Source organism: Pan troglodytes, chromosome 2 (assembly GCF_028858775.2).
Source record: "Pan troglodytes isolate AG18354 chromosome 2, NHGRI_mPanTro3-v2.0_pri, whole genome shotgun sequence".
Lineage (NCBI taxonomy): Eukaryota > Metazoa > Chordata > Mammalia > Primates > Hominidae > Pan > Pan troglodytes.
In genome coordinates, this window is record NC_086015.1 from 57,828,384 (window position 1) to 57,840,694 (window position 12,311).

The window sequence follows — 12,311 nt, forward strand, 5'->3', positions numbered from 1 at the left end:
TACCCTCGCACCCCAGCCCCGCCAGACAGTGTCCTCCAAGCAGGCACCCACCTTCCCCACAGCCCTGGGCTCCAGGGTTCTGGCTGCCCAGTGAATGAACAGCTTTCCATCTGAACGCAAGTGCTTTGTTTTGTTTCCGTTTGTTTCTTACCCCACTGCTTGTTGGTTTTTGGTCCATTTCAGTAACATCCATCACCTCCTAGTATGTATTCTGTGTGTGTGTGTGTGTGTGTGTGTGTGTGTGTGTGTGTGTGTGTGTGTGTGGTGTGTCTGTCTCTGTATGTTGTCTCCTGATGGCCAGGAGGCCAGCTGTGCACATGCTATGCTCTCATGCCCCAGCCAGCCTCTGGTCCCTCTCCCTCCTCCACCTGGGCCCTGCTCCAGGCTCCTAGAGTGTGGATGTGGCTTTCAGGAACCTCTGGTCCCAGCCAGGGTCCTTGCATGCGAGGAATGTAGAAACCTAGGAAAGCCCAAAGCTCTGGGATGGGAAGCAGGTATGTGGAGGGGCAAGGAAGGCACGATGAGGACCAGCAGGAAGAGGGGCTAGGAAGGTGGTCTGTGAGTGCCGTGGATGAAGGAGGCAGGGCAAAGAGGGAGAAGATGCTAAGGACAGGGAAGAGGGAACCACAGAGGCTGGCAAATCATCTGAAACAACTGACCTCTGCTGCCCAGAGTGCTCATAATCCATCATGGATAGGATAAAGAATTTTTTAAAATCTATTTACGCCACAATTTTATGCCCCTGTTCTCAGTACATGTTAAATTTGGCCTTGTAGATATTGATAAGGTTCAACATGGAAGAGTCCTTCACTCTTATCCAGGGAAAAATGCCCAGCGTTGTGTGTTCAAAGTGATGGTAACAGCCCAAATGAGGGCTTATCTTTGATCTTGCTGAGAGAGAGAATATGAATATGAATGACAGTGAATGAGTGAATGACAAACATGAGCTGTGTGTGTGTATCTCGTGGGTTAGTAGATGGCCTTGTGTAACAGTGACCTGCTGATTCATGGTGCAACCTCTGCTCTACCCAGACAGCTACAGGGGCTGGGGAAAGAGGCATATGCGGGTTGGCAGGTGGACCATGAATCCGACTGAAGACAGTGATCTTCCTGCCTCTCGTCACGTATCCTAAAGGTAGCTGAGGGAATCACAGGCTCAGTCACACAGCCCATTGGCATCTCAGGTGGTAGGATTTGCAAATGAAGCTTTCTCACTTCCAACCAATCCAGTTTGTAAAAGTGACAGCCCCCCTCCTGGATTGCAGTTCACAGCTAGCCTCCGAAAGACAAAGCAAACTGCAGAGATATGTTTGCAGATTAGAAGAAGTCTCTGGTCCATCCATCCTTGAGGGCAGCGTGGCCAGGTTGGGTGCCAGGAGAGGGAGTGATGAACATGCTTCTGCAGGCTTGTCCTTAAAGGAGTCCCCTGCCCAGAAGACGAGGCTGGTTAGATGGTTTAGTTCCATTTCCCAGTGCCCTCTGCTTGTAGGGAACTGCTTATTGTTCTGGGAGCCTAATTGGGACCAGAACTTGATAACTTTTCTGGAGGGAGGAACATAGTCTGTCATCGATGGTTGATGTCCTAATTTACAGCCAGCAGGTTAGCTAGGTACCATGAGAATCTTGCATTTTCTGTGAGAGGCATGGCGGCCACTTGGATGCAGCGTCATTTATACTTTTTCTGAACCCCCAAGACTTCCCAATTAGACAATTTCAGCACTTTCTCTAGTGGCTGGAAATAGCGTTTTGATGTTTTAAGATATGCACAAACAACACACAGCTAAGTCATTACCAGGTTTCACGTATGGGGTTTACTGAGTCTTAAGTTGAAGGGTCAAATGGCATGAATGATATAGCGGCAGGTTGTGGGTTAAAAGACTCTCTTTGTGTTGCAATAATGTTGAGGGTTTCTCCTAAATGTTTTTCATTTTATTGTTTATAGAGTTTCATTTTATTGATGAAATGCAAACATTTCCAGTTAGATGATACCAACATATTTTCGCATGGCTCCATTGGGAGCTGAAGCATCGTCTGTAATTTATGTTGCGAATGCAGCCTGGAAAATTAAGTTGTGTTCATAATCTTAATAGAGAAACTGAAAATGTACTTGATTCTGAAACATTAAACATAGACATTTTTTTTGTCTCCTTGAAGGATAATTCTAATTGCATTTTGGCTTCCTGTGCTGTAGAAATGGCTGTGAGTGTGATTTGTTACTCCATGTTTAATTAGCATGAGTAGGCTTTCGTTTCTGCGTGATGAAATACCGGGTGACGATGTAGCAGTTAGGAAAATTTGGTGGGACGGCAGTGGGAGAGATATACCACCAGTGTAACTAGGACAAGGACACAGCCTCGGGAAGCCCCTGAGAGTGGGCGTGGCCTGTTGAGATGGAGGATGGCTTGCCTCCTCCCACAGCAGGGTGCCCCATGGCTGGCAGACTGCGTGCTAATGGAAAGCGGAGCATGGCCGTCGCAGTGTGAGCGCAGAAGTGCGGACCTAGGCATGTGCGTGCTTGTGCTGCGTAGGGTGCAGTCTGTCTGAACAGCTTCCAGGATGGGCCCAAGACCTCTGCGCCCCCACCCCCAGGGAATGTTTTTTCAAGGACACATATACGCACTGTGGTTTTGAACCCTGTGGGCTCCATCTGATCTCCCTGTGTTCAGACCAACTGCAATGCTGCCTCCCACATGAAGGGGAATGGCTTGAGCTCCTGGATCCATGTGTGGGAAGGAGCTCGGCATCCGGTGTCTTCTGGCCTCTGTGGTCTGAATGAGTGTGCAGTTTCCATCCTTCCATCCATCTTCATCATTAAAACCAACCTTCTCTCCAGCCCCTCTACAGAGGGAACCAGAGAGAAGCTGCATCAGGCCTTTTTTAATTTCCTCTTGCGCATCTCCTACATGCCATGTTCACTTTGGGTTGACTCAGCATTTGCTCGTCATCCATTGTTGCTACATCCGAGTGACCCACGAGTTTCCACGAGGGGCAAATAAATAAAGGAACACAGCCATGCAGCCATGAAAATTCTCAGTCCTCCTCCCAGCAGACAGCAATGCATGCTGAATGTCCCATCAGACCTTCTAGATGAGGACATCTGTGCAAGTTACAGACACTCATTAGTCCAGTGTCTTGTGGATAAGAAAAAGACCCCAAAGTGGGAAAAGTTTTGTTCATTTCTCTTTCTTTTAACATTCAAGAATTTCCTTTCTGCAAAAGACATGCACTCCGGTGGAATCCGAGGACACTATGTCCCCCACTCATCCCAGATGGGAGCCTTTCCATCTCCATTGTAGGAAAGCTTTGGAGGGATAGTCCTTTTGCCTGTTTGGAAGTTTGGTTTAAGGAGGAGACCATTATTTCTAGCTATAAAGAATTAGGTTGTTAGGTTGAATAATTGTAAAGCCTGTGCCCGAGCCGCCAGTTGGCGATGCAGGTGGTTGAGGGGAGATGTGGGTGGTGTATAAGAAGCAAAGGACTCTCAGCCCCTGATGTGCCCCACGTGGTCTTCTTAGGGAGGCTCAATGCATAAACACAGAAGAAAATGGGATCCTCCACAGAGATTTAATCTGTAGAAGATCAAACACCTGTTGCCTGGTCACCTTAGTCTAAAAAGTAGTGGAGTTTTGTTTTGTTATTTTTTTAAAGCATGATTCTACCTGAAGCCATCAAAAGCCTCTTTTTAAATTTTTTTCTTTTTTTAATCTAAGAGGAGAACAGATGCTAACAGATGAGATTTCACTGGCTGATTCGTTTGTTTCAGATGCTTGAACGGATGCTTTAGAATTTTCTGCCTGAGCTACGGCACCAAGCTGGTTAGTCGGAAGGCGTTTGTGGCTAAGGCCTTGAAAGGGAAAAGTCTCAAGTGGGCTTATTTCTACTGAAACAGCATTTCAGAAGAAATGCAGGAAAAAGCAGACCCAAGGCCCCAGGGAGACCCCTTCCAAGCAAAGCACTCCTCCGGAAGGTGGAAGCGGGGCCGTGGCTCATCTGCGGAGCCAGGGCTGCCTGTCGCGGACGTTGCTCACGGTGGTTCTTTTTCGTGAAAGGGAACGTACAAGGCTTAACAGTTTTCCCTTCCAAGCAGAGACTCAGAGAAAGGGAAAGAGTGAGAGAGAGCAAAGGAGGGGGGCAGCTGCCCCACAGAGAAATGAAATGAACACAACTTCCTGATGCTGGCCAGTAAAACAAAAAATTAAAAATAAAAATAAAAAGATTAAGCAGACCTGCCTAAGGTGGGTATCTGACTCCATTCCAAAGTCCTGCATCCCTAGTTTGACCGAACTCCCAAAGACTGACAGGCCCCTCGGCGCTGAGCTGACAGAGTTCCTTTTGTATGCCAGTCCACCATGACCTCCTGAGCGTCCGGCCCTGCTCTCTGCAGAGACCCAGTCCAGAATACAGTGAGAAGTGGACAGGCCAGGAAGCTCAGATACACCCATTGAAACTAACACATACACCCGCATGCCAAAACCAATCCAGGCAACACCTCAGGTTCCATCTTAACGTGTCCACAGGAAACTCCACCACACCCAAACCTCATCTAACATTGTCCGTCTTTAATTCGTGCTCAGAGCCAGTCTGGGGATGCCTCTTTGGAAGCAGTGTGGTCTAGTTTCAAGGACACTGGGAGTCAGGGAACCTGGGTTCTAGTCCCAGTTTCAGCATTCACTTGCTGCGTGACCTTGGGCAAGACACTTAACCTCTCTGTGCCTCAGTTTCCCCCATCTGTAAAATGGGGTTAATAATGTCGACCTACCTCACAGGGCTGTTGTGAGGAATAGCTAAGTGATTGTAAAGCACTTTGAACGTATAATTGCTTATTAAGACTACAACAATAATAATATCATATGCCTGTTTACTACCAGAACTTTAAGAAATTCTTGTTTTCCTTTGATCTCTTTTCTGTTCTGTACCATACTTACCCATTGAGAAGGAGAATTCCCCCCTTTTAAAGAAATCTAGGCAATGCACAAAGATGTCAACAGAGGTAACCCTGCAGGTTGCATTTTCACATCTTAAGAATAGCAGATTTTTGCCCAAGATGTTGGTCGATAAGGGTGTCTGATCTTGAATTCTCAGCTGATTCCAAGTGGTGGTTGGAGTCTGTACCTCTGATGCTGAGCCCAAGATACCCAAAGTGGCCAGTTTGGGTTTTAAGATCAACATTCAAAGTAGCCATAGTGCAGAGGTAATGCAGAAGAATCTAAAAAAATTGAAGTATCTGAAGTGTATAGAGAAAAGAAGGGCTTATGAGCCCCTTTCACCTGCCCTGATGTGTACAGGCTGGAAGCTGTGTGTGTGTGCGAGTGCGTGTGTATGTATGTGGGGTGTGCGGAGACAGGGGAAGAGAGAGCCAGCAAACTCTGGGGGGCCCTATTCCTGTAGAAGTGGACGCCCTTCCAAGCATCCTGGGAGGGCAGGAGTCCCAAAGGCTAGGCAGAGGGTGAGAGCAATGTCACCAGTGGGAAGTATGCTTTCTGCAGGCTTGTCCTAGGTGTGACTGACAGGGTCAGTCCCAGCCTCAGGGTCTTTTCCAGTGGTGTCTTTTGTGCCTATGACATTTGCCCTTGGCTGCAGTCCTCACTGTACCAAGAGGTCTAACCTACCTGGACTTCAGTGGACCTGCTGTCCTCATTATGGAAATGGGCCTAGCTCCCGACTCTGCCCCCATGTGTATAAGTGTGCAGACTAGTTAACATCCAGGAGCTCACAGTAGGTGCTGTGGGTTCTCACAGCACAGTCCACAGGGCCCAAGGACGGTTTGACTGCTTCGTGCTGCACCACATGGTGATGTGGGGGATAGGGTAGAAAGCCAGGAACACTCCAGTGTGGCCAGGCCACTTGTCAAGATGTTGAAGCACAGCTGCACCTGGTATCAACCGCTGTTACCCTAGCACCTGAGCCTCCTTCCCCACTGCCAGCAGCCCAGCCCCTCCTGAGACTGCTCTGTGACCCAGCAGCTACAGGTCTAGTGCCTGGCATTGCAGGGAGCCTCCAGGAACCTGCTGTGATCCAAAGGCCCACTTCTGCTCTGATTGGGCAGCACCTGGGTATATTAAGTTATAAGAATTTATGAAGAATGCGATGTATCGTCCCTGAAAGGGAAGCCCGTCAGTCCTGTGGGGGTCCATCAGTCCCTCTGTCAGTCCCTCTGTCTGTCTTTGACCCACCCGACGTTGAGTTGATTCAGTGCTGAAGGATGGCACATGCCTACCCCCTGTATGTGTCACTCTGTCTCAGAGGGCCGGTGTGACCGACCTTCTAGATCCAAGATTCCATACACTCAGGCCTCGGCAGAAAGGCCCCAAGCGATTCAAGTGGGCGGCGTTTCCATGTGCCTTCTCCACGCTCCTCAAATAAGTAAAAACTGACAAGTGACCACTTTCTAGATGGGACTTAGGGAGTGATTTAAATGGAACAAGAGAGTCTTCTCCACTTGGGCCTGGCTGTGTTGCTGGGGAATGGCATTGGCTAAGGTTGGTAGCCAAGGCCAGCTTAGGAAAGACAGCCAGGAATCAGGAAAGCTGCTTCCAGCTTCAACTCAAAAGGGAAAGAAGGCTTCCTGAAACTTGATTTGCAATCAAACTGCAGAGACACCGCTGTCGTTTCTCTTAATGCCTTGGCAGAGAAGTGTAGCTTCTAGTGTAGTCAAAGTTGTGAGAGATGACTCAAGTTCATTATTTAGAATCTTCACAGACACACACAGCAAACTTGGCACCCCCAACACCAGCATCCATAGGCTAAACTCTTCAGCTCCTGGATAGAAGATGAGAGGCAGGCCAGTATACATTGTAGGGAGGCTCTTCTCAAATAGCTTATACTGTCTAACAACCCAATTAAAAATTAATCCACAGGACTATTGGGTACTACATTCTATACTCTTTCTGAAAGTGGGGAGATCTCGTTCCTTTGAGAATAATAATTATGTTCAGGAGTCTTTGAGAAGAAAGACTGCAAAGAAGTTAAGTGATGTGACGTAGCAGTAAAAGGTGGTAATTATCGTGGCTTGTTATTTAGTACCATTCACCTAGTGTCCTTTGGCAGCCCAATTGTGTCATGATTAGATGATCTGTGTGAAGGAGCTGGCCAAGACTTACTAACAGTTCCAGGGTGGGTAGAAACCCAGGTGAGTTCATTCTCCTTGGCACCTCTTAGACCTAAGGGACACAACTGTTTGAGATCTTGGAAGGGCACATAATTCTAAGGCATGGTGAAGGCAACCCATTCAGACATCCCAAAGGCTGGCTCAGGGAAGCCATAGGAAGGCCATTTCTTCCAAGAGTGGAGAAAGGTCCACAGAAGAGCGGGAATCCTAGATGGGGTAAAAAGTCTACACCTGAGGAAAAAGTAGTAGTGCCTGTTGGAGGATAGATTGATCAGCAGTTATCAAACTTTTTGGTCTTTGGACCCTTTTATACTCTACATTATTGAAGACCCTTGTGTGTCAATATTTACTGTCTTAGAAATTAAAACTGAGCAGTTTTTAAAACAAGAATATGCAAGCACAAAGACGCCAGGGTGATGACATCATGCATCAGGCAGCCTTTGAAAACCTCAGTGTGCTCTCATGAGAGGATGAGAGTGTTGAAGGCAAAGAACATCCTTATGTTATGCAAATCACAGTGACCTCATGGACCCCTGACAGTGTCTTGGGATGCCCCAAGGTCCCCAGAACACACCTGAGAACTGCTTTGGGGGAATGCTACCAGGTCCCCCTAAAGGCAGAGGGTGCTGGAGCCTTTTAATCATCTCCCTTGTTAAAGAGGCTCCTGTGCAGTGGCACTGCCCTAACTGGAGCCCTTCTCCCCCTCCAGCCCCTTCCCAGTCTCAGCCCACTCCCCGGAGGCATGGAGCTGCCTGTGTCCCCATTCGTCTAGCATGGCCGAGTCTTGCTGCCTGTGCTGATCTGCAGGTGTGATGGTCTGAATCAGGGCAGGATAGAAAGTGTTTTTAAAAATCGGCTCCCCTAAGTGCACAACTGGGACCAAGGATGTGTGCCAAACAGGATCCGTTTCAGGGATAACTTTTGATCATTTGTCATCTCCATGCTGACTTAGGAATATAAGAGCTCTGCTAGGGTAGTCAAAAGGGGGTTAGCCTTGATCAGGTGGCACCCCACAGTCGCAACTATAGGTGAGTAAGTGTGTGATTCAGACTCCAATCCAGCATTCTTTCCCAGTAGGTGCAGTGACTTTGCCTGGGTGGTGGTCGAGGTGGGGAGTTTGGGAGAGGTGAGGCAGCCCAGTGTCACAGGAAGAATAGGCTTAGGGGCCAAGAGTCCTCACTGAGCCTTTGACTCATTTGGGCACATAATTTAACCACATGGGAATAACTTTGGCTCTCCCTTCCTCCCAGAATCTAGTGGAATATTTGTATGTAAGCTCACAATGACTGGTATAAAGATGCTATCAGAACAGAAGTTGTGTTTTACAGCTTCTGCTAAGCCTAAACTTTACAGAATGCTCTATTATCAGGAAACTGGCAAGACTTTTTTTGATTCGGTTGTTAAAATTACAACGAATCAGATTCCTGATTGCACCAAGAATCAAGGTGGAACTGAAATGGAGAGCTCTCAGATTGTATGCAGGCAAAGGTCATATTTTAGATAATTTCTTTAAAGTTTCCTTTATCTTTCCAAGTGATGGGAATAGCGCAACCCCTAGGGGAGCTCGTGGGGGTCATGTTACCCCTGACTTTTCAGTGAGGGTTGGAATCACTGTAGATGACTAACAGAGCGCCAGGATTCCAACCCTTTATATCTGACACAAGGACCATTCACAATGGACACAAAGGCTGCCATCACATTATCCCTGGAGGAGAGTGGTGACAAAATAAGGGGTGTGCCCATGTGTGATGTGCTGAGGAGGCGGACGGCAGCTTGCAGATGAGCAGGTTTATTCCATAAGAACTTAATCTCATTCTGTTTTCTAATGGAACTAGTCTAAAAAGGTCCCCTCTCATTGGGTATAGACTGAATCCTGCTAAAGGGTTAACCAGAACTTGTCACCAGCGAGACGACTGTGTGCAGGGCCAGCCTAGGCTGAGTGCAGCCTGCCTGTGATGGGGAACAGGCTCTGCCAGGCAGGGTTCTTTGGCTGGAGTCTCAAAGCCTGGCGCTTGTATCCTGAAGATGAATGGCCTGGCCCAGTCCCGACTAGAGACATGCATCTCTTATCTCCACTGCTACAGCGTAGGTCCAGGGCGGGGCTCTGGGCACTTGTGCATGCTTGCTGTGGCGCTGTGAGGGCTGGCAGATGGCTGGTGTGTCTGATGGAGCTAGCTTAGGGACACAGGCAGCAAAAGCATTGCAAATGCATCTAGGCAGGAGAAACTTAACCCTAAAAGTGGGCAGGAGAAAGAAAGGTAAATGGGTGTTCATATTTGATGTCAAAATGTCATCATGTTATGCTATTCAGAAGTGTTTTGAGACATTTTAGTTTTTTTTGGTAACTTAATCATTCAATAGAATATCTATGAAATTCCAACTAAATGGTGTCTAAAATTTTAAGCAGCAGTCTACAGGCAAAGCGCCAACATTTCTTTTCTAAAAAATATTTATGATAACATCTAGCATTTTAAAATCAACCAGAAACTAGGCTTGATTCTGTTTAATATTTTATAAGATTGGACATCTTAAAATAAGTCAATAATGTTTATATTTTATAGCAACACTGTGTTTCTTCAAAACCATATTTCTGCTGTGATGTTAATGGAATGACTTTATATGGTTTTAATTGTGTTGGTTTAAGTGCTAATGACCAGTTTTCAAATTAAAATAGTATTTTGCTGATAGAGGTAGACACAGATATGAGATATGAAAGAATAGATAATTTTACTGATTGTAAAGTGTTTATCCCAAGAAAAAAAATGTTCTTTTTTTTAGGGCTGTGGAAAAGTAATTTTTTCAAGAGTCTAAGATAGTTTTCTGTATTTCTGGGGATTGGAACTTGTGCCTATGGAATTTTGGGAGCAGCCTAAGCTACCTTTTAGCTTGATATGTGTGCTAGAAAAACTTCATTACCATGTTTTGTGATATGTAATAAATTCAGGGTGCTGTGCTTAAGCTTCATGTCAATTCTAGTTTGGGAACATCTGTTTCCCTCACTCCCAGTCGTGGGGGACAGCCTGACCTGGCCCTCCCCAGAACACATGTGAAAAAGTAGAGTCAGTCCCTGACTCTTATGAGGTCTGTTTTTTCCTGCCTGGAACAAGCAGAATATAATCATGATTTCTGACTCTCTGCTTCTGTGTCTGGGAAGAGCGATTCTTCTCTCCTCCTCTAATGTCTCTTTAATAAATATGTTGTCATTATTTGTCTTTGGAAGTGGCAACTTGGGCCACCTTTCAACCTTCTCCATGATTTATGTTGCAAACAAATTCTCTGTCCCATGTCTGTTCATTGCACTATCTTGTCGACTAAATCCTAATCTTGTGTATCACTGAAGATGTGCTGGAGACAGTTTTTGTTTCTATTATGCAATTATGTTATATGTGTATTTCAGTGAAATGTCAACCCGTCAACAGAGGATGATGTTTAAAATTATCCAAATAAATAGTTTTCTATTTCTTTTAATCAGACCTAGTCCAATCAGTTGAATGACAGTAAATAGGATTATATGTTGTTTAAACTTGGGAGCATTCCTGGCCTTTACTGCCTTGTAATATGGATTAATGTACCAAATTTACTTGGGGGTGTTGACTTGAGTGCATTATAACCTATGTTTATTTTGTGGAAGCAGCAGCAGGTGTCTTAAACCTTGTCTTTTTGTTTGGGAGCCTTAGATATGTAACCGAGTTTTCTTCCCAGTTGATCCAAAATCAGAAGTGAACCCCTTGCTTAGCTCACCATCCCTTGATGAGGTACCCTAGGAAGCTCTGAATGAGTGAAATGTGGCTGTTTAGTACTGCCGGGTATGACCTTTCTTCACGTTCCTGCAGCTGTGCTGTGTAAGAGCTTTTACCAACATAGCATTACAGTTGCCTTCTTGATGTTTCCATGAGAATGGCAGGTGGGTCCACCTCAGAACCAAATGACTTCCCAGGCTCAGATGTGCTGAACTCGTGGATCCTGAGAGAGGGAAAGTGTGTGTGTGTGTGCGTGTGTGTGTGTGCGCGCTTGCACGCACGTGTATGCACAAGCATACCCACATGTGCATATGTGTACATACATGCATCCTGAGCCTGTGATCAGAGGGACAGGAGAGCAAGAAGCAGCCTCCCTGACCACCCCAAGAACTGTCTTGGTTTGACCCGGGACATGACTGTCTGTCCCCTATAAGATCTCAGCATTCCTAGTCAGGAAGCTTAAAGCTTTCATTCCCAGCTCTTCCTTCCCCTTCAGAATTCACTAAATGGAAAGATCTGCTGCTCTATCTTCATAGAATGGTTCAAACCAAACCCAACCTGGCACCATTTTTAGCAGAATTGTCTCAAAGGCTTGGTGCTTTTATGCACCAGGCTATTTTTATAAGGGCCTCTTGGGAAGTTCCTGTGTGACTTTACATTCTAAATTATCATCACCAGCACTGGCATTGGCAACTGCACGAGACCAGTTTTGAGCATCCCCAGACCAGTGGGACCCAGCCCTGATGGATCTGGCCAGACTGCAGCCACCATCCCCTCCTCCTCCCTGAACCACTGCTGGGTATCTGTTCTACCCCATGCTTGTCTCAGGGATGGTCATCATGCCTCTCCGTCATTGCCACAGCTGCCCACATGCTAAGAGGTGTTGAGGAGGAAGGACAGGGAAGCGGTCTCCTCCCCTGAGGACCCACCACTTAGTCCAGTTTTCCTTTGCAAACCACCCTGAGGTTGAAGCATTTGCTGCACATCCATTGTCTTAGCTGTTCTCCAGGCCTTTATGGCTACGGAGCTGTGGACAGACTGCCAGTGAGTGAGGAGGGGCTGCCTGGATACAGGACCGTAGACCCAGGGCAGAGAGGACATGCCTTCTTCAGATGCAGGTCTTTCTGTGGAAAAGAATAAAGTTGCCATACAGTCCCTATTAGTCTTTAACTCAGCATACTGTTTTCCTTCAAATTGGTGGTCAAAACATCATCATTCTCTCAGAGCTGGAGCAGTGCCTTCCTCCATGCACCGTGCATAAGCATCTTGGAATGCTTCCCTAATGAAGTCGTGAACAATGGAAGGGCTTATCCTGGGCCCTGTCTCAACATAGCAGGGACCACAGTGAGGAAGGCAGCTGTGAGGGCGCCAGGGGAGATGCAGAGTATCTGTGATGGGCCCGGAGGAATCTACCAGGGGTGTCTTCTGGTGGGTCTTGCACTGCCTGCAAAGGCTGATAAGCC

General features: G+C 46.8%; 1 protein-coding gene across 26 annotated transcripts in view; it reads left to right on the forward strand.

The window, feature by feature from the left end:
* Nucleotides 1-12,311, forward strand: part of CACNA1D (calcium voltage-gated channel subunit alpha1 D) — a 317,826-nt gene that overhangs the window by 292,386 nt on the left and 13,129 nt on the right. Inside the window, exon 43 of one of the 26 annotated variants that reach the window (XM_016941308.3) lies at nucleotides 3,764-3,883. The exons of the other annotated variants lie outside the window; for them this stretch is intronic. Within the exon in view, the coding sequence (XP_016796797.1) occupies nucleotides 3,764-3,784 (21 nt within the window). The 3' untranslated portion in view covers nucleotides 3,785-3,883. Of the gene's footprint in view, nucleotides 1-3,763; nucleotides 3,884-12,311 lie in introns of those variants that run through there. 26 annotated transcript variants of the gene reach the window in all.